We start from the raw sequence: 26,868 nt of genomic DNA on the forward strand, positions 1-26,868 counted from the left end.
AATTAATATTGTTATTATTCATAGCTCCTCTAGCCAAATTGGTTGACACTAAACTTAAACCTTTGTGGCTAAAGAGACAAACTATCCTAAATGATTCTTGGGAACCTGTTAAAAAGCCTAAAGCAGGAATTATTCGATGTGAACCATGGGTTTTTGACTATTGATATTCTAGATTTATTTTTTTGTATACCCCAACAACAAGGTTTAACATTATTAGAAGAAATTATTTATGAGGATGGGACTTTGTCAAATGGTGAATGTTCTTTAATTTTACAGTTGGTTGAATTAGTTTTAAGGTATAATTATATTTATTTTAATGGAGACTTTTTCCATCAAATAAAAGGGGTGGCTATGGGCGCAATATGCGCACCTACATACGCGAATTTGGTTGTAGCCAAATGGAAGGAAAAGTATGTCTTATGTTCGCAGTATAAACACTGTTGGAGTCTTTACAAAAGATTCCTTGATAACATATGTATCTTGAGGACTGGGTTAGAACATGATGTGCTTGTCTTCATTGAATTTTTAAATATGAGTACTGATTTTTTAAAATTTACATTCAATTACTCCCCTAATAAGTTACAATATTTAGATGTTGAAATCTGTAATGAAAATAATGTTTATTATTCTAGAATTTATAGGAAAATACATATTGTAATTCATTCCTACATTTTAATAGTGCCCATCCTTTCCATTATAAGGAAAACATAGTAAAAGGCCAGTTTATTAGATCTTGTCATATGACTTCAAAAGATCAAGATTATTTAGATGAACTAGTCTTCCTCACACAGATGTTTAAAGAAAGGGGTTACCCTGATAGCCTTTTGATGAAAGTAGAAGTGGAGGTCATTAAGGAGAGCGGGGGAAGATACAGACCTATTTTAGGTCAAGATGTTGATGTAATATTATTGAAAGACAGTTACAAGACAGAAAGTTTTAATAAGGTTCTAGTTCTTGAATATAATGATAGTTTGAGTATGGTAAAAAATGTTTTTAACAAGGAATGGAATAAATTCCTTGCCCTCACTGATTTGGATATGATTAGTAAGGAAAATGTAAAAGTGGTATATAGTAACGGAAGAAATTTGAAAGATTATTTACAAAGTAGTAATTATGGTAAAGAAGGCAATAATAACAAGAGATGTGGAACATTCGTGTGGTAGATGTTCGCAGTATGAATTTGTAATAAAGATTTTTTTGGAAAATAGAAATAAAACCTTAGAGTAAAAATTATCACAACTGTGAAACTAGTGGTTTGGTTTACCTACCTTTATGCCAAATGTGCCAGGCGTTCTGTGTAGGGAAAACTGAACGAAAGCTTAAGAGGATTTATGAGCGCACATATGACATACAGACTAGGAAAGACAACAATGCTTTATATAAACACACCCTGGAATTTAAAGAAGCAATTTTCAGGTTTTATGTAATCGAAAAAATCAACAAGGAAAAAAGAGGGGGCATGTGGGAGGAATCATTTGAATATAGAGAATTGTGGTGGCAAGTCACTCTTGAAGCCAGTAAAAGGCCCAGGGTTAAATGAATATGTGTCACGTACTCTGCTTTTAAAATTAAGGGCAGCTAAGCTGTAGAAATTCAATTTTCCAATCCACTTGCCATTGAAACATAATTGTGTTGCATTTCATTGTGCTTTTTTATACATATATTAATATGATGTATAGAAACTAATTTTAAATTTTCATCTAACGTATAGTATTTTCACACATTTTAACCTATATTTTAGGGCATTTTATCTTAGGTTCATAGGTTCATACTAGGCTATCTGCCCTAGGGCATTTATAAGCCTAGCCAGAGTGTGTTTGGCTTTCGCCACCCATTTTAAATTAATTTTGCTATGCCCTTTTTCGAGGTTAGTATACTATGCCTCTGTCTAACAGTGACACAGAAGTGATACCCGGGGTAAACCTACGATCCCCCATCCACTCATCAAGATTCCTCTTGAAGAGAGTCAGTGAGGGACTCTGCCTAACGTGAACTGGGATTTTATTCCAGAGTGAAGGGAGCCTCTGGGTTATGAATCTGTCCCTCCAGCATGTCCTATTTATTTCAGTGCTGAGGTTCAAGTCTCTCGAGCGTAGCTCGATGGGATTTGGACTTTCTGAGGTGCAGCATGTCCATTAATTCCGTGTTGGACATGGCTTTATACGTCAGGCACAGTTCGCCTCTGAGCAGGTGGTATGCCACTGAGTAGAGCTGGAGTTTCTTTAACCGGGCAGCATATGGCATCTGTTTGAGCCCTTTGATCCTCTTGGTGAGGTACTTTTGGGGTCTTTCCAGTTGCTGCAGGTGTCTGGTAAGGTACATCCCAAAAGGCATTGTACTCAGTTATGGGCCTGATGAGGGATGAGTAAAGAGGCACGATGACCTCCCCTGATCTAGATGTGAATCCCTTCATGATTAGGTGGGCTGTATAAAATGTTTTTCTAACCACTTTGGCCACATGGTTGTCAAATGAGAGATTGCTATCAACTTGGGTCCCCAGGTCCTTAATTACTACTTCCATACTTAATGGATTACCACCTATGTGGTAATTTGTGGGCACTTTGTTTTTGCCAAAGGGGATGACTATACACTTTTTGGCGTTTAGCTTGAGGCCGTGGCTCTGGCACCAGTTGTCTGTTTCTATGAGGCCCTTTTGGAGGATGCTTGTGTCGGCTGGAGAGTCGATTATGGCGCCCAGTTTGCAGTCATCTGCAAACTTGGTCAGCCACAGTCCTTCCGTGTTGGCCTGTACCTCCGAGAGATATATATCGAACAAGAAAGGTCCCAGGACTGAGCCTTGTGGGACGCCACTTGTAACTGGTTTGGAGTCTGACATGGCTTTAGCAATTCTAACCATGTGGGTTCTGTCCTTGAGCCAGTTTGCAACCCATCTAGTGACATAGGGGTTTATATTTAAGCTGGTGAGCTTATCTATAATGCCCGCGTGGGGTATTGTATCGAAGGCTTTTGCGAGGTCCAGGTAGGCTGTGTGGACCACCTTCCCCTCGTCAATGGCCTTGCTGACTGTTTCAAAGAAATCGACCAGGTTTAAGAGGCAGGATCTGCCCTTAACAAAGCCAAACTGGGTAGGATCCAGTGTCTGTAGGTCCCCAATATCTTTATTTATGAGGTCCATGATGATCCTTTCCATAGCTTTGCAGACTAAGCTAGTCAGGCTTATGGGGCGATAGTTTCCAGGATCCGTTGAGGCACCACCTTTGTGGAGAGGGACCACTATTGCTGTACGCCATTCTTTGGGTACATATCCTGTAGTAAGGCTGAGATTGAACAGTAGTTTTATGTTTGGGTTTAGCTCTTCTTGGAGTTCATGTAGGACGCAGCCCGGGACACAGTCTGGTCCCATTGATGCTGTGTTTTTTGCTTTGGAGAGGGCGGCTTTTACCTGAGCATCTGAGATGTCAGGGGGGGCAGCACTCTGCTGGGATAGATATTTGCCCTTTTGGTAGGGGTTTGCTGAACCTGTCAGCTAGGATGTTGGCAATGTCTGTGGGTTTGGTGTATTTTTTGTCATTTTGGACTAATTCTGAGCATATCTGGGAATTCCCACCCAGGTTCCTAACATAACTAAATAAAGCCTTGTGATTATCCTTAGTGTCCTGTGCAGTTTTTCTCTCGAAGCTGGCCTTAGACGATTTTATGAGTGCCCGTAGTTTTTTGCTAATACTGATCAGCGATGCCTTCCCTTTTGGGGATTTTGCTCTATCATGTAGTAGCTTCTTCCTCCTATTGTATAGTTTGTTTATAGCTGGGGTCCACCAGACAGGACGTCTGCCTTTGGAGGATTGGGTCTCGGTTTTATTTGGGATTGCATGATCCATGCATTCCTGAAGGTGTTCATAGAATGTGTTTATAAAGGATTCTGCGGTCTGGGCCATATTTCCCACAGGCCCGGGGGCTTTGAAGGATTCCACCTCGGTTTTGAGGAGTGTGAAATTTGCTTTAGAGAAGTTTTTCACTGTGGTTTTCTGGGCAGGGGGTGGGGTTGGGATGTGAATATCCAGTGAGATTAGTTTATGATCTGATTTTACCAGTGAGGGATACACTTCTGGTCTGGAGCGTTGGTGATGATCAAGTCCAGTATGTTTTCCCCTCTTGTGGGAGTGGTAACAAGTTGTTCCATAGCATTTGAGTTTATAAATTCTAGGAACCTTTGGGCTAGGGTGTTGGAGCTAGAGTAATGCTCCCAGTCTATGTTTGGGTAGTTGAAGTCACCCAATATAATGGTGTTTGGAGAGACCTTCATATTTTCCAGTGTTGTCAGGAAGGCCGAGTGGGGTTCCTGGGTTTGGGAGGGTGGTCTGTAGCAGGCTATAAACTGGAAGGCAGTTTTACCCACTGTTAGTTGCACATGGATAGTCTCTGATGCTTCGTGCTGTGCCACCAACCTGGAGGTGTGGGTATCTTTGACAAATATTTATACTCCCCCTCCTTTTGTGGTTCGGTCCAAGTTTTGGGTCTGAAAAGCATGGTATGAGGTATAACCTGGTAGTGCTGGGGTGCTCTCGGGAGCCTTGAACCAGGTTTCTGTTACTGCACAGATATCGACGTTCTCCATGCTAAGGAGAGTTTCGAGTGCGTGCATCTTGAGGTTTAGACTTCTGGTGTTAAGTAGCATTACTCTTAGTTTCTTATCCCTTGTGATACATATGGAGGTGGGTTTGTCTTTTGAGCCTTGCCTAAAAAAGGCACTATGGGGGTAGCAAGAGCCTTTGCCAATATCCGAAAGCCCAGGGGTGATAGGTGCAAGCCGTCCCTAGTGAAGCATCGTGGCTTGTCGAGCATGTCATCCCAGGCTGACAGGCATTGGATCCCCTTTGAATTACACCAATGCTTAAGCCAATTGTTGAAATTGATCATCTTGTCTTCATATTGTGGCATCATTCTTGGTGAGGGTAAGATACTACTCAAGGTCAGGGTCATACTGGCCTGGGCTACATGCTCAGAGAGCTCCTCTATGTCTCTTTTCATGTAGTTCAGGGAGGTACGTCTCAGGTCATTCACACCAGGATGGACAATGACTGAGTCATATTTGTACTTGCCTTGGAGTGACCTGAGTGCTTGTGTTATGTGGCGGATCCTAGCGCCCGACAGGCAGCTCACCGTGACCTTCTCCTTGTTCAGCCTGGTGAGTGGGACGTCAGTGTGTTGTTTAGCCTTAAGGGCTGTGACTGTTCGGCACACTGGCTTTGTGAGCTATGTGTTGCACGTGTTTTGTTTTGGGGTAGCGGTTGCTTGGGTGTCTGCTCTGGAGGTCTCTGCTGCTTAGGCAGATTTTTATTTAGAGCCTCCGAGTATGTTTTTGTTTGTTTGTGTTTGGTTTGCTGTCGTGGTAGGTCTGTGTGAGACTGGAATTGTAGTGAGTGTGGTTTCCTTCTCCTCCTGACTGGTTACGCCAGTACTGAGTTGAGAGAGCTCAGCCTCCAGCCTGGCTATACGGTTGCATCCCTCACATGTGTTGGAATTTGTTGGGAGGAGGAGAGGGTTGGCTGTGTACATGAGGCAGCTGCAACACTTGGAAGTAATCTTTATATGGCTATTTTAATATTCATGTCATAGCTTTAAATACTTCTTGTTTTAAATCAGTTATTGGTTAATTGGCCTTTGATGTCACTATTTCACATTATTTATTGAGTTATTTTGAAGCTGGTCCACATCTGATGAAGTAAGTGAAACGAAAGCGAAGTGCTGAATACGTTTGTCTTTATTTTATTTTCTTTGGTTGTGGTAATAAACTGTGTTTTCTATTATTTTATTTATTTATTTATTTTATTTTACATTTGTCGACCGGGCTAGTCTAACTGGATATATTTCCATTTTCAGTAGAGGCCCGGGGAGAAAAGCTCCAACATAGCACAAAATGAAATATACAATTGTATAACAAATAAAGTAATAGGTATTTGGAATAAAGAGGTTATAAAAAGTACAATACTAAGAAGGTGAATATAAAGTCATATAACAGTCGTGATCGTTTGATAAGAGAGATACACTAGAGTTCATTGTTAGTTAACATAAATACTTGTGGTTTACAATGACCAGTTTTTAGCATACAGAGGGGTATGTAGAGTATGATTATGTATCCATAGGCAGTATGAAGTTAAAAATAGGAAAGGTAGTAGATTAATCCGGGTTAGTGCAGGGACATAACCAGAGTGATTTTAGGTGACTTGAGTTTTTGCTTAGAGTGACAATGAAGGTAGTAGTGTTAGATCGGTAGGTAGAAGTTTCCAGTGTTTCCCAGCAGTATTGGAGAATAGGCTGTCGTCTGAAAAGTTATTGGACTTACTTATGCTAGCACGTAGTAGTTTACTCGAAGAGCGTAGGGAATTAAGATTATTATAAGGAGTAATGAGGTTAGCAAGTATTGGAGTATTATTTGGTTGGTAAAAGATTTTATGAGCAATGGTGAGTTGGGGAAAAGTTAGCACGTTAGGGAATTCAAGCCAGTCTAGCTGCTTTTGATTCAGACAGTGGTGTGTTCGAAATGCATTACCAGTGGCAAATCTGGCAGTATTGTTATAGGAGTTAGATAGTTTGAGAAGATTATTTTTCTTTAGATTAGTATAAATAGGAGAAGCATAGAGAAGAGTTGAGATTAAGTGAGAGAGTGGGCAATGGTGGTTCTAGCTATGGGAGTTAAGAAGGGTTTGATTCGATATAAGGAGCCCATTTTTCTGTTCACTGTTTGAATAGTATTATTTATATGAATAGTATTATTTATATGGTTATCGAAGTTGAGGTTGTTGTCAATTGTGACTCCTAATAGTTTGGTAGTAGGATCGGGAAAGATGAGGGTACCATTGTTAGATTTAATAGAGAAGTTTATAGGAGAGGACCTGTTGGTAGGTGTGAAGATTTTAACTGCGTAGATTACCCCGTGGCTTTATTGCTTCGCTGGTATGAGTTTCTTGGTTATTACTTTGTCAAAGAAAGGTCATATCTACTGAACCTGGTTGACTTCTTTGAGAAGGTCACCAAACAGAGGATGATGATAAAACAGTGCATACTCCCTACCTTGACCTGGCTAAGTTATTTGATAAAGTACATCATTTTGTCATTAACAGATTTATAAAATTAGGCCTAAACTCCTATATAACATGCTGGATAGCCAGATGACTCACAGATGGGACCCAGGAAATTAGTATTGGTGAGACCACATCCTCAAAGAGGCCAGTCACTAGTAGAGTCCCTCAAGGCTCTGTGCTGAACCTGCTCTCCTTTGGCATCTACTTCTCAGAAGATAAAGCTACTGCTAAAGGATTCTGCTTGACCAGTTTGGCAGATGTTTGCAGACTGGGAGCAACATAAACAGGACATGTTGGAAAGAAGTGCGTATCTCAGAGAATTCCTTTTCTATAGAACAAGCTCCCCAGCTATGTGAATTAAAGTCCCCTCCCTAACCCTATTTAAGCGTAATTTGGACCACTGGATGGGAAATCAAGAATTCACCCCTAACCTGGCACCCATATCTCTGATGGACAGAAACGGTCAGTAAATCATGTCATCACCAACAATCACCCCTATATAAATGTCTGAAACATATAAATGGGACATATTTGGGTTGCATGGCTAGGTTTATAAAGGCCCTAGTGGTTGTTAGCCTAGTGTGCACCTATAAACCTATGCAAAACTGATGTCCTTCTAGTCACATGTTGCAGTATTCTGTACAGTTGGGTTTTCTCTTCATGCTACCCGAACGTCCGGGCAGTATGCAAAAGTTTGCAGTCACTGCATGGTGTGTGAGACGTCTGACATGGCTAGCAAAGTGTGGGCCATAAAAGTGATGTCTCCGTGCCCCAGACTTCAGAACGTCGCTGCTGCCATTCGAATGTCAGGTGTTCCTGCCTTCCTGGCCATTGGATCTTCAAAAAACTCAGATAAGTACTCCGTTGGGGAACCTTTATTTTAGTCATTGCATGTTAGTGCTTGTCCATGTCATCCAGAAAAGGCAAGTGTAAGTGCGGCCGTCAGATACCCCACAAAAACGCCCATGACCTGTGTCTACTCTGTTTAGGAAAGTCATATGACTACAAGGCCTGCCCTATCTGCCAGGCCTTTGTATGCAAGACCTTATGTAGCAGACTTTACACGCTCAACCTATATCTTGAGAACCAACGTCCAAAATAGCTAGCGCTAGGTATGGAGGGACCTTCTGACTTGCCTGCTGAACCACCAAATGAAAAGGCCAAGACCACAAGGCCTGTTACTGTTACTGCACCTCCGCTGTTTGACACTCATCCTGTGGCTGATGGCCTGGATGAACGCGCGGGTTCAACCATTACTGGTATAGCATGTACTGTGATGGAAACTGTAGAACCTTTTGTGGAAGGCACGGCTCTACGGACATTTGGCTCTGACGCCGGGGGGGGGGGGCAAGGCTCTTGGCATATCAGCCGGATCCCTCCACTCCTTCTCAGTCGTCTGGTCCTAGGCCTTCTCGTGAAAAGAAAGAGAAGAGAAAGCATACCTATCCTGTTAGGGAAAGTCTACCAGATTGGCAGGCTTTTTCACAAAGCCTGTTTAATGCTTTTATGGCCTTGTGGCTTACTGCTCCAGGGATTTCCACAATCCGTCCTCCAGTACTGAGCCCTAGGCCTCAGACCTCAGAACCCTCACAGGTGGAAGAGGAGGAGTACTCAGATTCTTCCTCAGAAGAATCCCTCTCTTGCACCTCCCAACTCCCTCCATCCCTTGGGTATGCCTCTCCGGAGGAAGAATCTGCTGAAGCTGATTCCCCAGCAGAAGATTTCACCTCATAGCAAAGATGAAAGAGCATTTAAAGTGGGACTCACCTGAAATGGCTGAGGTACAAAAGCAATACTATGAGCTCCTCCAGATATATTCCCCAGCTGCCACATCTGTTCCTCCTATACCTTTTTTGATGCTTTCTGTACAGCATCCATGAATCCAGACGTTCAACCTCCAGCCCCCCGCACTCCTGATAGATTTTATATGGTTCCTGAGACTGCTAAATTCCTGGCAAAATGCCCAGCTGCGGACCCAGCCACCATCTCAGTCTCTGCTGACAAGGCTTGAAAATTACTGCCCTCTACTACCCTCCTCCCTGCTAACAAGGACAGCAAGGCCATGGAGTGTTAGGGCAAAAAGGTGTACACATCTGCAACTCTGGTTTTCAGGGCAATCAATTACCAGACACACGTCTAAATATGCATTGGCCCTTTTAGAGAAAATTTCTAAACAGCTTTTGGATATCTCTGACTCTCCAGCCAAAGCTCAACTGTCCTCCCTGTTTCCCCTGACCTCTCAAGTTATCAGGCACTCTGATCAGGTCAGCTGTGATGCTGCTGAGGCCTCAGCTAGGTCGGCAGCATCAGCCTCTGCCCTAAGAAGGTATTCCTGGTTATGCCTCCAGCCTTTACCAGATGATTTTAGGGCTAAGCTAGTAGATGCACCCTTACAGTTCAGCCCTATTTGGATCCAAGGTTGCAGACTTGTTTAAGACCTTGCAACAAAAAGGTAAGGAGTTGCAAGACTTAAAGCATCTGTTTGTATCCCCAATTCCCAAGTTTCAAAGGAATTATCCATCCAAAACTCAGTTTATCAGGAAGCATTCAGGTCCTGCTTCCTCTTCCAGACCAAGAAAAGCTGCCAGGAAACATTCCACTCCTGCCAAGACTTACCCCATCTACCAGCCAGAGGGCACCCTTTCAAGACAGGACAGGGTAGTGTGTGACTACCTGCCAATCTTGGAAGCCCCCCCGTCCCTCTCTCCTTACAACTCTCACTGTCTCTAGGTCTGGAGACACTTCACTTCAGACAAGTTGGTACTTTCAGTAATAAAAAGGGGGTACTTCATAACCTGGATTTCCCCCTCAAAGAGAAGGGGAATTCCCCAGTCTCCAAAAGAGCAGCTTCATCTCTTACAACCAGTTCTGGACAACCTTATGGCCCAAGGTACCATCCAGCCTGTCCCACAGTCTGCAGTGGGAAAAGGCTTTTACTCCAGGATCTTCCTAATGCCAAGAAAAGATGGGCCCTGGAGGCCAATTTTAGACCTCTGCCGTCTGAACCTCTTCCTGCATGTATCCACATTCAGAATGATTACTTTGCCAACTCTTTCCCCTCTGATCCTGCCTCAAGGGTTCATGGCCACCTTGGACATCAAGGATGCCTACCTCTACATCCCCATAAGGCCCAGCTTCAGGAGTTTACTCCATTTCTCAGTGGCCTCCTCTCCCTGTCAATTTTCGGCCTTGCCCTTTGGTCTTTCCACAGTACCCAGAGTCTTCATCAAATGTCTGGCACGAGTGATTGCCTTCTGCAGGACTCAAGGGATCCAAATCTTTGCTTAATTAGATGACCTACTCATCTAGGCAGACTGCATACAGTTCCTCCTGCTTCATTTGCAGAAAACCAGCCCCTAGAGTTTGAGATAAAACTACCCAAAATCCCACCTGGACTCTACCCAGGAGATAGTCTTCCTGGGGTGCAGGAGTCAGACAGACATCATGAAAGCTTTCCTTCTACCCCAAAAGGTAGAAAGCCTGACACAGTAACTACTTTTGGTACTTCAAACCGAGGAAATGTCGGCAAGGCAATATGTCAGCTCCTGGACTTACATGGCTTCCACTGTACCTATGCTGCCTTTAGCAAGGCTTCACATGAGCAAACTGCAGTGGTACCTCAGGTCTGTTTGGACGCATCATTTCCACCCCCTGGAGTACAGGGTACCCCTCTTGCCCCTGCCTCAAGCAGGAGATCCATTGGTGGCTGACCCAGGTGAAGGTAAATCCCGTGTCTTCCACTCCAACCCCCTCCACCAACACAGGTAGTGTACACAGACGCCTCAGACCTTGGTTGGAGAGCAATGCTGGGTCTCAGAAAAGTGCAGTGTGTTTGGCCAGAACTGCAAAGGGAAGATCACATCAGTGTAAGAGAAATGAGAGCAATACTACTGGCCTTGAAGGCCTTTTAGACCAGGCTACAACAGTGACCCCTAAAGCTTTTCACAGACAATACCACAGTGCTGTGGTATCTCAACAAGCAAGGGGGAACCAAATTTTACTTACTTTGCAGACTAGCTCTCCTTGTGTGGGATCTGGCCACCAGTCAGGGAGTTACTCTTCAAGCATTATACATCCCTTCCCAACAGAACTGTCAGGCAGCTTCCCTCAGCAGGTCCATGACAATGTCTCATGGATAGATGCTACACAGGGATGTCTTCCTGGACCTTGTGGATGGAGTACACCTCAAATAGACCTGTTTCCTCCACCATGAACAGACAGCTTTCCTCCTTCTGCACCAGACTGCCAGAACCTCTGGCAATGGCAACAGATGCCTTTTCAGTCTCCTGGAAGGGGATGTTTCTCCATACACCACCCCCCTCTGCCTTCCCTGCTCAGAAAGTCCTGCTGAAGATACACCAAGACAGGCCAAAAATCTTGTCTTTGCCAATAGGGAGTCACCAGCAGCATTGATTCCCCCATCTCCTGCAGTTAGCCAAGGGCAATCACCACAAGTTAACCCTCAGAGTGGACCTTCTCACACACGACAAGGGAACCCAAATCCACCCACATTGGCAATCTCTACACCTCACCTTGTGGGTGATAGGAGTTGATCCCTTTCAGACATCTATACAACAAGGATGTGCTCACTGTTCTGCAGGAGGCCAGGGAACCTAATACCAGGAGATTGAATGTATCCAAGTGGAAAAGATTCTCCATATGGTGTTTTATAAGGCAGTTGGACCCATTGCAAAGTGAGGTCTCCCTAGTGCTGTCTTACCTATGTGACCTTTTGCAGACAGGATTAGCATTCTCCTCCATTAAAGCCCATTTGTCTGCCATTTCTGCCTGCCTACCTACCTCTGAACCCCCCCCTTAGCTACCAGATTGCCTGCAAAACTGTTCCTTAAGGGGGTACTTCACCTCAGACCACCAAGGAAGCCCCTTCCACCTCCATGGGACCTGAACTGTGTTTTAGAGAAGCTCACACTCCCTCCCTTGGAGGCAGCACCCAGCTTCCCTAAAACACTGCAAATGGAAGACTGTTCTGCTGGTGGCCTTGACCTCCACTAGAAGAGTTTGAGTTACAAGCTCTCATGGCTATTCCACCCTTCCTTATCTTCCACAGAGATAGGGTAACCCTCAGAACCAACCCATCCTTCATGCCAAAAGTGGTCAATGACCTTTCCTTAAACCAAGCCATCCACCCACCCACTTTCTTTCCCAACCCACAGGGAGACAATGAGAGAGTACTTTGTTCCCTTGATGTGCACAGACAGCTCAGATTCAGTCTTTACAAAGCCAAGCCCATCAGACATTCTGATTAATTATCTCCTTCCACCCGAGGGCCCTGGGGAAAGCAGTAACTAAGCAAACCATTTCAGCCTGGATTTCCAGGGCTATTAGCTTTTGCTACACACACCATGGGGAAACCCTTACAAGGCAGTGTTAAAGCACATTCCACTAGGGCATTGGCTTTATCTGGAGCCTTCAAAGGCCTGGACACTTCTACTATTCTTGAAGCACCCACTTGGTCTTTTGTGTACACTTTCATAAAGCATTACAAATTAGACCAGATTTCCAAGTCCAGGGCTGGATTTGCCAGGGCTATCCTCCATGGATTCCTGGAGAATTCTACTAGGCCACCACCCCCTTTCTCACAGTGAGCTTTGGCACTCACCCAACTGTACATAATACTGCAGCATGTGAATAGAAGGACATAGAAAAGTTGTGTAAAATCTTAGCATAACCATAGATGTCCTTCTCTTCCATGTTGCAGTATTCCTTCCCTCCCACCTACTCCTCCTGATATTAGGCATTTCCCTTCTTGGATGGCACAGGACTTGGCACTACCTTCTCTGGGACTGGCTCTGAGTGAGGCGCTCAGTTCTGAAGTCTAGTGCATGCTGACGTCACTTCTATGGCCCAAGGTCTGCTAGCCATGTTAGACCTCCCATGCACCATGCAGTGACTGCAAACTTTTGTATATTGGCCAGACGTTCAGGTAGCAAGAGGAGAAAACCGAACTGTACAGAATACTGCAACATGGAAGAGAAGGACATCTATGGCTATGGTAAGATTTTATACAACTTTTCTTCAGTGTTATAGCAAATTATTTTTCCTGGCAGCAGTGCATTTTATATTTTGAGTTGAACTGTACAAAATAATGCATTACAGTATATAATGCTGTGTATTTTAGTAAGGTTCTATTTAACAACTTAGTGGGCTAATCTACAAAAGATTTTCCTCTTATCGTAATCAACCCCTTTTTATCTGAGAGCAAGGTGTCATGCCAAGTCTTGCCACTTCCATTGATTGAGTGCCACCATTCTAGATTTTTTTAGAAGTCATTCTCCACTGTCACAGGTCTTTTCTCATGCAGTTCATGTATCTCTTGGCAGGATGCTGTCATCTGCTCTTGCTTTCTTCCTGTATGTTTAAAATCTGTTTTACCAAATTGTATTCTACTTTCCTGCACGTCACTAAATCACTAGATTGTTTTCCTTAATCACTGTAAGTGGGACTGCTTTGGCTTCAGCTCTGTACACCATTCGTCATGTCTCCCATAGTGTACATCTGTACCCATCTAAGACACTTCACCTCCACCACCACAAACTTCAGTTGCTCTGATTCCACTGCCCAGGTTTTTGTGTGATACAGAGCACTGGTTGCAACACTTTTGTACGCATTATTTTTCAGCTTCTTTTACTATAAAATTCTGCCTTTGACACTTTGCACCATTTGGCTGCAGTACCTCTGATTTTAGTTTTGACATTCTTGTTCAGATTTCAGTTCTTCCTTACAATGCCTCCTAAATACCTTGAAAATGTTAACCTGTTCCACTGTTTTCCCTTCTTTCTGAATTTACAGATTACACTGATTTCTCCCATATTCTGTCATGTCCACTTTTCTGTGTGCATGCCTTCAAGCTGTCTCCTAAGTTAAAGAAAAAAATTACTGACTGGAAAGCATCATGGGGAAATTTACATCAAATTATCATTGACATGTCCGAACTTGGACTTGGATGTTTTCAATTTATCCTGGTATTGCACTTGAATTTGTCAGTCTGTGTTTTTAGTGCTCTGCAGATTGCTTAGTTAGGTTTTTCTTGTTTAACTAGTGAAAATTCTTTTGTATTTGGTTATCTTAAGGATTTGTCTTTTTAATTTTGTTACACATTTAAAAAAGATAAAAATAAATGATAATTGTTTGACTGCAGTTGTAGAACTACATTTATTTAACTCGTCTTGACTTGTATGTTTTCATTTCTTTTCTTTTTTATAACTGAAACTAATGTACTATTTATTTTATCTTCACTGTAGGGCATAAAAAGCCAATGACTGCATCAGGGAAGGAGTTGGAGTGGGCAGAGATGGCATGTCATCGGTGCCTGGTCTATCTTGGAGATCTTGGTAAGGACTTGGAAATAGGTTTGTTTATGTGGATGAGAATACAGACAGAAGGTTGTGATAAAATAGAATATAGAAGTATGATGGCCAGTAAGTATTGCTTGGCTTGTCCAATATTCTATTTCCTTGCCTGCTGGATAAGTTAGATGCCCTTCCCTTTTAACAGTAATATATGTAGCCCATGCATTTTATTTTATTTTGAATTTGTTAACCAGGGTAGAGCACTGATCTCATTGGACCAATTTCTGTCTCAGTCAGGGGAAAACACAATATATACGTGAAATTATATACAGAGTGAATGACAAATTGTAATATATATACATATATTCTACACAAAGTGAATATTCATGAGTTTTTCACTGTTCTACTCCCATTCCCTTTTTAAGGTGTTTTCATAGGATCATAGAAGGTGGCTAGGTTAATGGCCCTGGGGCCCTTACAAGCCTAGCCAAGAGTTTATCCCCAAAAAAGAAACCTGTCAGCACCTGCCATTCCAGTCAATGAGGGACAAAGGTGGAACCCCTGGGACAAATTTATGGTTTCCCATCCACTCATCAAGATTACATTTGAAGAGGGCCAGTGAGGTACTCTGACATGTATGGGAAGTCTATTCCAGAGACAGGGCAGCCTCTGAGAGACTTGTCTCTCCAGCAGGTTTTGTTGATGTTGATGTTGCATATTAGATTTAGGGCTATCGAGCTGGTAATGCACGAGGAGTTAAACTTACGGATGTGGAGCATCTCTCGTAGGGAAGGGTCCAATATTGCGTTGTAGGCAAGACACAGATCACCTCTGAGCAATCTGTATGATACTGACTAGAGTGATAATGATTTAAGCCTGTCCGCATAGGATAGGTGTTGGAGGCCATGGATTCTCTTTGAGAGGTATTTCTGTGGCCTTTCTAGTTGGTGCAGGTGTTTGGAGAGGTACATATCAAACGGGGCATTATACTCAATCGTAGGTCTAATAACGGAGGGGTACAGAGAGGTAAATAACCTCCTTTTTTCTGGATGCAATCCCTTTATTTATAAGATGAACCAAGTAAAAGGCTTTTCTGGCCACAGCTGCCACATGATTGTCAAATGTGAGATTGTTGTCAACCTGAGTACCCAGGTCTCTCTCCACAGGTTGTGTGCTTAGGAGGTTGCCATTGATGTGGCAATGAGTAGGGGCAGTGTTTTTGCCGAACGATATGATAATACATTTTTTTGCATTTAACTTAAGGCCATGACTTTGGCACCAGTTATTTGTAGCTGTGAGACCTTCTTGCAGTATGTTAATATCAATTGGGGAGTGAATGACAGCACCCAACTTTACAGTCATCTGCAAACTTGGTCAGACACAGGCCCTTTATTTTTGCCTGGACCTCTGAGAAGTATATGCCAAACAGTAGGGGTCCCAGAACAGATAACTGGGGAACACCACTAGTGACAGGTTTGCTGTCGGAGGTAGCAGCACCTATTTTGACCTTGTGGGTCCTGTCTGTGAGCCAGTTGGTCACCCATCTGACTAGATGGGGATTAACACCAAGTTGTGTTAACTTTTTGATGATGCCCGAGTGGGGGATTGTGTCAAACTCCTTGGCTAGGTCAAGGTAAGCTGTATGTACTGACTTTCCCTCATCCAAGGCCTTGGTGATGGTCTCAAAGACGTCAGCTAGGTGCACTAGGCAAGATCTGCCACTGACAAATCCAAATTGGGTGGGGTCAAGTGCTTAGAGATTGCCTATGTCCTTGTATATGAGATCAATTATAATAATACTACTCTCTATGACTTTACAGATCAGACATGTCAAGCTGATGGGGTGATAGTTTCCTGGGTCAGTAGTGGCACCACCTTTGTGCAAAGGGATGGCTATGGCAGTTCTCACTCTGCTGGAATGAAGCCTGTAGTTAGGCTGTGGGTGAATAGGGTGCTCAATGGCGAAGCTAGTTCTTGCTGGAGATGGTGCAGAATACAGCCATGGATATTATCAGGTCCCATGGAAGCTGTGTACTTTGCTTTGGATGGGGCCTTTTAACACTTGATCTACAGAGATGTGAGGTGTGAGACAAGTATCGGGGATGTTGACTGGGCGATAAGGGGGTGAAGTTTGCGCTGAACCTATCAGCCAGCAGGTTAGCCAAGTCAGCAGGATCAGTGTAAGTGATATCATTAAGTACTAGTTTGGAACAAACGAGCTTTGCCATGGAGGTTCCTAACGTAACTGAAGAAGTACTTGTGGTTTCCCATCGTTTTGGAGGCTAGTTTCAACTCATAATTGGTTTTGGAGGTTTTTACTAGTGATCTAATTTGTTAGTTGAGGCAGAGGAGGGAGTTTTTTCCAATTTGGAATTTGTTCCTTTTTACCCTTGGACAACAGTTTCTTCCTTTTGTTGTAAAGCCTGTTGATAGAGGATGTCCACCAGACAGGTTTGTTTTTCCTTGAACAGATTTTAGTTCTGTTGGGTATGGCTGAGTCCATGCAGTTGTACAGGTGCTTGTATACTGCACTGGCGTACTGTTCAGCATAGTTGTCTGCATCATTTGAGGGGAGGAAGTGTGAAGCTGCTTGATACCCTCCATTAGGAGGTTATAGTCAGCTTTTGATATGTTTTTTAGCCTGGTTATGGCTGGGGAGGGGGTTGGGTGGGATAGAAACTTCAAATGAGACCAATGATTTGATCTTACCAAGGAAGAACATACTGTGGGAGTGGTCCAGCGGTCGTCCATGTTGGTGAGAACCAAGTCCAGTATGTTATCTCCCTGTATTTTCATATTGTGCTCTTATACTTGCAGTACATCTTTATACTGTGACGTATTTTGCTTGCAGTAGTTGTAATGTGGCTTTTTGTCCGAAAATAAGTCAGTAGGTCACAAAGCCTTGTAGAAACCTGACAGTTGTGCAAAAGCACTTGATGAATATCTGTTCTGTAAACTAATGAAAGACTTTATGTAATAATGGAATTATACTTTTCCCCAGTGTTAAGTTGTGGTGGAGTCTGAATATGTTGATAAACATACAAGTTTGTGTGGTATTGTCATCCCACAGGAAAGGGTGTGGTATACTCTGATGTTAGCTGAAAAGGTTTTCAGCAATTTTATTTTGAAGCCTTGTCACGTGCTGAAATTTTGTTTGGTAAGTCAACATGAATGTAGACTTGTCATCTGAACATAGGTGTGTGTTTTCCCCATGTGTTTATCATCCTCTCTTAAAAGAGAGGGTGAGCTTGGAGAGAAGTTTAAAGTTGTCATTCTCTTGCTCTTTGTTGTTCACTAAACATTGCTAATGACTGCTTTTATGCTTCATTGCCAGATCTTTTTGTCCCTTCCTGGACTAAACTGTTTTTTTTTAAGTGCAGACTGTTTATTTTATTTGTTTTAATGGGGTCCCTGTAGTTTCTAGCTAGGGTGGAGGCTTTTCCCTTGTCTGACTATCTAATGACATCAGGAAATTACTCTGTTCCCCACCAAAAAAAGCCTGGTTCTCTTACAAAATAATCTGAAGTCCTGGGTTTATGGCATAAGTAAAGGTGTCTCAGAACTTTAGAGAAAAGCAAATGTTGGTAAAACTTGTATCTAGAAGTCAGTACTTCTGCTAGCTGTTCAGAAGGCTGGACAGCAGTCTACTACAGTACACCCAAAACAAGCAAATTACATAACTAACTCATTAAAAATAGACCAGTCAAAATCAACACTCAGACTCTGGGCTGTTTAGCTTTCTGTCTTTTAGCTTTTTATTTTTCCTCCATGTTTTGCCTTATGTTCAGCCTAACTCATGCACACCCAACTATGCATTGGGCTGTCCAAATTGGGCCATGTTCACCTTAATGATCATTGCTGAAACAGCCAAAGCTAAAGGAATTATATCCTGCAAAGGATATGACCACCAGAGTGTTGTCTTTCTACTTTATTATTTCCATTATATTTAGAACCAATGGCAGAGAGATTAAGAGACTCAGAAATTCAAGGATATAATTGGTATGGTAGTCAAGAAAAGCTGGCTGTATTTGCAGGTGATATTTTATACCTGACAAAACCAGAGAGAGACATTGCAGTGTTGTGGAACATTTCGAGACAGTTTCATATCTTTTCAGGATACAAAATTAATGAAGCTAAAACAAAGGCAATAGCAGTAAATTATGTACCCACACACATGAATTGGTTCAGCAATATCTGTATTTATGAGGACATGATAACATGAAATATTTAGGAGTATGGATTAAAAAATATTCTGGTGTGGCAGCTAAGGATATGTGGGAAGATACTAAACAAAAGCTAAGAAAATGGAAACTTTGTTATATAGATATGGATTATAAGACCCAAGCATTCAAAATGTTTTTAGTCCCTTTAGTCTTGTACACAGGTCAGGCATATTTTTATCAACCAGAGGAGAAGTTGTGGATAGCAATTAATAAAGAACTGAAGGACTTTGTCTGGGAGGGAAAACTGGCAAAGGAACCAAGATATTTGGAAGCAAATAACTGTAGAGAGGGAAAGGTAATAGAAAGGGAAGAGACCAAGAATTAGTTTGGACTGCAGATTAGAGAATATCTTCCCTGTCAGGGACTGATATCAGAGTATAGACAAAGCGAGAGAAATGGGGGGTCCTAAATGAAAGACCGGCACTGGTAGAGTTTTTAGTAGTCTGGAACAGAAGCTGCCATTAAAAAAGGAATAATATTAGAGCATAAAAAATATTGCATGATAACTATAAGAATCAATCAGAGGAGGTTAGAAAGGATTGGAAAAAGAGACTGGATAACCAATTCACAAAGAAACAATGGGAGGATATATGTATGTCTCCCAAATATGCAACAAAGTGTAGAAGATTTAGGATTTTTTGCTTGGAAATGTTTACATAGATATTTATACCGAAGGTAGACCCAGGAGAAATTTTCCTCCGGTAGAAAGCAAATGTTGCAGGTGTGACTGGGAAGAAAGAGGTACTTGGGAACATTTTTTCTGGAAGTGTGGTGGGTTGACGGATAAGTATCCTTCGAGGAAAAATACCTTCCACTTAGGAAAGGAGACCATGACTTCTTGTTTTGGGAATGGTTTTTATCCCTTACAAGGGCTTTTTGTCTGGGATCGGTGTATTGTGTACTGTTAGTATTTTGGGTGCTTATAATTACTTTAGACCTAGAGGTTGCCTACTTCCAGAAAGTCAAACAGCCAGAGAGTTTCTTTAAAGGTTTTGCTGATAAAATATTTGGTGCTTAGTGTAATTTTTTTTAAATTTGTTAGGTTACTGACGCTTATTGCTTCCACTACCTAGTGCTCAGAATTCTTTTTAGATTGAACATGGAACAGTCTCCAGTCTTTGTAGTTCTCCCTTCTCATGGCTGCAAAAAGGGAAAAGTTAAATAAGGAGCTGAAGCAGTGCCGATTCCTTCTGTGCCTTAGCAGTAGATGGGTGAATCCAGAGTGGACAAAGCGAGTCTCTCAGACCATTCATTCTGTCAGCCTGTTGTCTCTTGGTGTAGCACCCGGTTGAGCAACCATGGACTGGGTTTCAGCCGCATCCTCTGCACCTGTTGGGTCATCCTTGACAGGCAAAGGAAAACCAGTCTTACCTTGTTTGGGAGAGGGAGCAGTTCCAGCTGTACCGCATAGCCAAGTTAGAGTGCCTGATCTGGTCTAGTGCCCCTAGCACTAAACACCTGCAGCAACTGGAGAGACCACAGAGGTTTCTAACCAGAATAATCCAAGGCCTCCAAAACATGACTTGCATGAAAAGACTGAAAGTCCTGTCACTGTACTTCGTATCATACAGGCTGCTGAGAGGCGACCTGTGCCTGGCCTACAGAGCAGTCCTGCCTCTGCCCTAATGGAAATGCTGCACATCTGCAAATCAAATGGGACAAGGGTCACTCACTTCAGTGATCTCAATCTAGCCTGTGACATTAACAGAACATGTTGGAGAGAGAGATACATCTCCCAGAGATTGCCACCCTCTAGAATAAGCTCCCACTTCACATGACGCAGAGCTCTTCAGTGACCCTATTTAAGCGCAACCTTGACAATTGGATGGGTGACCTTAAATCTGCACTGGGGTTGGCACTTGTGTCCCTCATGGGCAGGGCTCATCATTGTTGTTCATAGAATCGCTCTGCTAACAACGACCACTGAATTTTGGTCAGTTATGATGCATGGATTTTTACACAGCTAGTCTTGTAAAGGCCTTAGGGCCATTAGCCTACTAACCTCTTATGAACTTATAAGTTTAGGAGCAAAGCCCTTCAGAGCATTATTGCCATAGAAGAGTACACTCTTCTGAGACTTTCGAGGATCTGTGGTCAGCTTTTTCCTTTTCTTTGCTGGGCAGATAAGCTCCTTTTTTTCACGGGGGGTACTTCTATTTTATTAATTTTGTTGATATTTTATTACTTATTTTATTTTATTACTTCAGGAAAGGTATTTTAAAGGTTAGGAGCATTGTGTTTCAATGGACTTTTCAAGACTAATGTACTTTTAAGCAGAGCAATTAAATCTGTCAATTTAATAGTGTAAAGTAATGAAAAGCATTTTTTTCTTTGGAGAAATTGTTTATTTTTATTTTTTGGGGCAGGCATGGTGTTTTTTATTTCTGTCAAAGTATCTTTTGTGGACTAGTAGTGTTTAATTGCAATTGCTGCTTGTCTTCTGTGGGAGAGAGGCACCATTTTCGGTTTGATCATGGAACAGACTGTGTCAGTCCCATGATCAGTCCTTCTTCAGCCACCACAGTAGGCTAGCAGTTTGCCTTAGCCATAGGTGGGTGAGTCTGCTGTGGCAATTTATTTTACCTCAGTCCACTCATCTTATACACGTAATCCTGCTTTAGCACATACAGCCACTGTGGACTGGGGGTTAGCCACATCTTCTGCATCTGGTAGAGTCCCCTCAGTGAGCAAGAGAGAAGACAGTCTGGTCGGTCCTGGGAGAGGGATTAGGGAAGGTTTCCCTGCTGTCATAAATGTCTGCCCACCCCTGGGAAGCAGCTTCTGCCTTTAGTAACACAGTTGGCCCCATTTTCCTGTCAAAAAGAAACAGAAGACCAAGCATATTTTAACTTCTGCTTCTCAATTTTTTTTGTATAAGAGTAGTTTACTGGGTCTGGCTGAAGGTTTGATTCAGACTTTTTATCCTTTTTGTAAAGTAGTTTCAGGTAAAAGAGAGAGTCCTCCTTTCCTGAAGAGATTCGAGATTCTGAATCTGAGCAGAAAGATGCAGGGATGGATATAGTTTTTTTTTCTTCAGATCTCTGAGTCAGACTCCAAGGAGTGCTCAGTGTCTGATTCTCCATGTGGAGGGCTCTCATTCTGAGAGACTGTTGTAGAATGAGCCAATGTTTTCAGTGGGAGGTTACTCATTCCTTCAGAAAATCTATGTGGTATTACAGAAGGATTTTCCAGAACCTACACCCATTCCTCCTGTTCTGTCTGCTTTAGAGGATGTGTGCACTACTGCCTGCAGTTTTCCTAATGCCAAGCCTGCTGCTCCTAAAAAGGCATATAGGATGTATAATGTTTCTCAGTCTTTTTAATTTTTATGCAGTGTTCCCCAACCTTATCCAGCAGATATAACTTTAGTTGATCCCACTTCTGCTAAGCACTTTTTTCCCATACTACTCTCTCTGGTAATAAATGGAAAATTACTGAGAGGTATGGGAAAAAGTGCCTACGTCTACAGTTTTGTTCTTCAGAATTTTGAATTGTCAGGCTCCTATGTTAGTTTGTTCTGACAAATTGAGAATATGCAAGGAATGTTTTATCTGCACCTTCTTCTTTTGAGGAAAAATCTGCTTTGAATAACTTAGATGCTCTTTGTGTTTCACTGTTACAGTCATAACAGCTGGGATTTCCTGCCATGGAAGCTCTTGTCTGGCTTGACTGTCTGAGAATTTTCTCTTCCTTTAGAAGCCATTGGACGCCCTGACCGACTTAAAGATGTCTGACTATAAAGGGAGTCAGCCATTTCCATAACCTCAGTTGTTTCTTGCCATCAGAGTCCAAAGCAGAGTACTAGTTGGTGCTTTGTTTGGTCCATACCAGAGAAAGTAGACATCTAAAACTAAATACCCATTGAGGAGCTTCTCTTATGTTTCTTGACTAATGTCCATGAAAGTTAATGGCTCTCTCCGTTGTGGCAAGCAAGTACCACACCAAGACTTTCACTCTTTTTGTGCAGCTTGTTTGGGCCCAGAACTTGATGTACCTGTCAACTGTGTGCTCACTTTAACAGTAGAACAGTCAAGTGTACGGCTAAAATTTTAGCTAAAAACTTAGCGTGTCGCTAGGGCCTTCACATACTGTGTTGTCTGATGATTAGGCTGAGGTTGATCTCCCTAGGCATAAAAGAAAAATGCCAAAACTTTAGGGTATTGGGCGATGTTCATTCGCCAGTCCACCTAGGCTTGTTGTTGCCGAAGGTGAGATGCCTTTGCAGTCCCCTCTGATAACTGAGGTTGTGGCACAGGCTTTTGTCGAGATGTGTTTGGAGTCTGATATGCCAGTAGGTCCCTCTACTTCCACACAAGCTGAGGAACTTAGCTCATTGATTGGGTGAAGTGGAGAGTCCAGGTCCTAAGGGAGCTAAAGCTAGTACTTCCAAAAATCCCCTACCAACTGACAGGTTTGTAAAGAAAGTCTACAGCTGTGCTACTCTGGTCAAAAGGGCTTTGAATTGCCAGTTACATGTGGTGAAGTACCAGGAAACCATTTTAAATTAGGTGAAGCAAAAACTGGTGGAGACTGAAAATAATTACCTCTCCAAGGAACTGCTTAGACTCTGCAGTTCTTACTCTCAAGTAGCTACATCCTCCTTGCACTGAAAGCTTCCAGCAGGGCAGCAGCTACAGGATCCGGCATTAGAAGGCATGCCTGGCTGAGGAAACAGTCCTTCCTTGAACATGTGAAATCCAGTTTCTTGAATGCTCCTTTGGACAGAGATTTCCTTTTTGGCCCCAAAACTGAAACTGCTTAATTAAGGAGGAGGGGTAAGGCCAGGTCCATGCAAATGGCCAAGGACTTTCTTTATGTTCTGCCTCCTCGTCTCGGCTGCAATTACCTTACCAAACACTGTTCCTTTCTGGCCTTCCAGTCTAAGTCTAGACATGGGAGACCTCAAAGAGAAAGGCGTCAAAGGCAGCACTAGCAACCTAGAAGAGTAGCAATCAGATTCCAGTAGGCCTGTGAGATCCTACCAACAGGGGGTCCAGCAGGGAGCAATCATGACTCTTCCATGATACTACCTTTCCCTCTTCCCTCCATACCTCATCTCAGACTAGGATGGCTGTCCTCCTTAAACAATTGAACTCTCATTACTATGGATCAGTGGATACTAAAGATCATTTAAAGAGTTTATAAACCCCAGTTCAAACAGCCTCTAATTTGATCAGGATTCCTAGATATTCTACCAAACCAGCAAACAGAGGCCTTAAAGCAAATACAGCATCTGTATACCCAAGGTTCTGAGGAAGCAGTACCAAACACATTCCAAGAAAAATGTTTTTACGTGAGGATTTTCCTAGTTCCCAGAAAAGAGGGTAACCTGGAGGCCAATTCCTGGATTTGTCAAGGCTCAACAGATTCTTGCAGGTACCAAAATTCAAAATGCTAACACTTCAGAAATTCCTGCCATGATCTCGCCCACCGCTTATACGATCACCTTAGATCTAAATGATACATACCTCCATGTCCCCACAGAAAAATCTCACAGGAGGTTCTCACACTTTAGAGCAGGTGTGAGCCATTATCAGGTTTGTGCTCTGCCCTTTGGCTTGTCTACTGCAGCCAGGTTTTTACAAAATGCCAAGGCCCAGTGATAGCTTTCTACAGGTCAAAGGGCATTCATATTTACCCATACTTGTACAGCTGCTTTACCCCCAGGAGATCCTGGTTTCATTGGGGTTCGCAATCAATACCCAAAAGTCTCAGACCAACCCTACAAACAGGATTGTGTTTCTGTTGGTTTTGCTGGAAGAATCCAATTCGGAAAGCCTCCCTTCCTCCAGACAGGGTTACCTTTCTAGCCCTGTACTTCCAAAAGCTCCTTCTCAGGAACTACCTCACAGCCGGGAGTTCCTCAAAGCCTTGGGTTCATGGCCTCTTGCATTGTCATGATCCCCCTGGCCAGGCTACATATGAAGAAGTTGCTGTGGTACCTCAGAAATAAGTGGTGCCAACATTCTCAATCCCTCAACTTCAGGGTGAAGCTTCTCCCTTGTCTAAGGAAAGAGTTTGCCTGGTGGGCCCGAGCATGCTCCCTCAACCCAGGCCTTCCTTCACATTCATCCCTCAGAACCAGACTTTGAATGCTTCGGATATAGTCGGGGGGGGGCACTATAATAACTTAAACTCAGGGCAGATGGGATGCCCATTTCAAGAAGAAACGCATCAACTTAAAAGAACTGATGTCAGTCAAAAAAGGTCTGATTACCTTCAAGGACCAATGGAAACCAGGAGTACTTCTAGTAAAGACGGAAAATGCCATGGTTTTGTGGTACATAAAAAAGAAGGGGGGACTCGCTGTTATCTGTGCCTCCTACCATGGACCTTTGGGAAACTGCAAACTCCCAAGGTCTGCAAATCATGGCACAGTACCTACTAGGAGGAACCAACTTACTTTGTGGATCACCTTAGCAGCAGCTTGTCAGACCCTCATGAGTTGCTGCTGCATTAGGAAGTTTTTCCTCAACATAGCCAAAGAATGGGGTGTGCCAGAGATGGACCTTTTTGCCACTAAAGAAAATGCTAACTTGAAAAAATTTTGCTCAGAGGACCAAAACAAGGTCAGTCTGGAAGTTCAAATGCCTTCTCCTTCCCTTGAACAGGCCTATTCCTCTATGCCGTTCCCCAATACCCTTGCTCCCCAGGATACTACTGAAAACAAGGGAAGAAGGGCCAAGGATCATTCTTGTAGCCCCTGACTGGCAAAGGCAGTACTGATATCCTCTAATGCTCACTCTAAGCAAGAAGGAACCATGGTTGCTGCCTCAATGGGTGGACCTATTAACACAGAACAAGAGAACCATCATACACTCCAACCTGAACACACTCAAATTGACAACTTAAATGATACCTTGACCTCCTGGAGGGGGACACTCCTCAACAAGTAGGTACTGGACATTTTGAAAGAAGCCAGGAGACCTCGCTCAAAAAAAGTCTTACTCTGCCAAATGAGTTTCCCTATATGGTGCACACAAAAGGGACAGAGCCCCATTCAAGCTCGGATATGTCTTATCCTTTCATACTTACCAGGATTTTTTTGATAGAGTTTTCTTATTGCTCTGTTAAAATTTATACCTGAGCAATTTCAGCTTCTCTGCCTACTCAACCTCCTGTCTTCTCCCATCCTGTCAAAAGCAGTTTCTGAGAGGGGTTATCCACAAGCAGTTCCCAAGAGGAGGTTATCTACATTAGATCCCCAATGAAACCTCCTGTTCCCATGTGGGATCTCAATTTCATTCTGGAGAAGCTTACCCTCCCAACTTTTGAGCCAGCTGCCTCTGTGGACATCAAATTCCTTACCTGGAAGACAGCTTTCTTACTTGCAATTAGTTCAGCTAGAAGGGTGTAAGAGCTTCAAGCCCTTATGTGTGTGTGGAACCTTTCATTACTTTCCACCCTGACAGAGTCTCTTAGACCATCCTTTCCTTTATGCCTAAAGTGGTTATATAGATCTCTCTGAACCAGACCATCCACTTGCCTACCTTCTTTCCTAACCCTCAAAACAAGGGGGAAAAAATCCTCCATGCTTTTGATGTGCAAGGGCAGCTGCATTACAACTTGGACAGAACAAAGAATGTCAAGAAGTCTGACCAGCTTATTGTGGCATTTGTCTGTAGCTCTGAGGGGAGACCACTTTCTAAACAGTCTGTCTCCAAATGGATCTCCCACTGAGTCTTGTTTTGCTATAGTCGTCATGGAAAAAAAGCCTAAATACCCTGTGAGGTCCCACTCCACTAGGGCTACTGCTACATCTAATGTCTTTCTCCAAGTAGTGGCCGCTAAGGACATCTTGGAAGCTGCTGCCTGGTCCTCTGTACATACCTTCACCAACCATGATCACCTTCCAACCTTCTCCAAGTCCAGAGTGGGGTTTGCCACTGTCATTTTGCAGAGCATAGTTTCCTCTCCATGAACTTTCTATCCACTCTCCTTTCAGCTTTGGGAGTCATCCCATCAATTATGGCTGCAACAGTGAATCTCAAAGAACGTGGTACAGTTGTGTACACTTAAAATAAATATAGATGTTCGAGCATTTTCACTGTTGCAGTATTTTCCCTCCCCTCTCTTCTTCCCCTCTTGTCCCATGAGATTGGGGTTGTGATTCTCTTCTCCGTTTCTGGGTTGTTCCCTCCTATGTATAATCTCTAGAGTTTTTGAGCTTAAGGCCTTGACCGTAGGGACCTGTTAGGAGTCTCCTATGTGTTGCAGGCAAAAAAGTACTGAGGTTATGGTGCCAGCTGACTAACTTTATACCAAGACATTTTAATAGTGATCAGGGAATCC

The 26,868-nt window shown here is 43.0% G+C and overlaps 1 protein-coding gene across 1 annotated transcript in view; it reads left to right on the forward strand.

Annotated features, from left to right (window-relative positions):
* SMG5 (SMG5 nonsense mediated mRNA decay factor) overlaps positions 1 to 26,868 on the forward strand; it is a 2,571,376-nt gene that overhangs the window by 612,902 nt on the left and 1,931,606 nt on the right. Inside the window, exon 5 of the mRNA XM_044079814.1 lies at positions 14,306 to 14,395. Coding sequence (XP_043935749.1) covers positions 14,306 to 14,395 — 90 coding nt within the window. The remainder of the gene's footprint in view (positions 1 to 14,305; positions 14,396 to 26,868) is intronic.

Source organism: Protopterus annectens, chromosome 8.part0, assembly GCF_019279795.1.
Source record: "Protopterus annectens isolate FY-2018-M chromosome 8.part0, PAN1.0, whole genome shotgun sequence".
Taxonomy (NCBI): Eukaryota; Metazoa; Chordata; order Ceratodontiformes; family Protopteridae; genus Protopterus; species Protopterus annectens.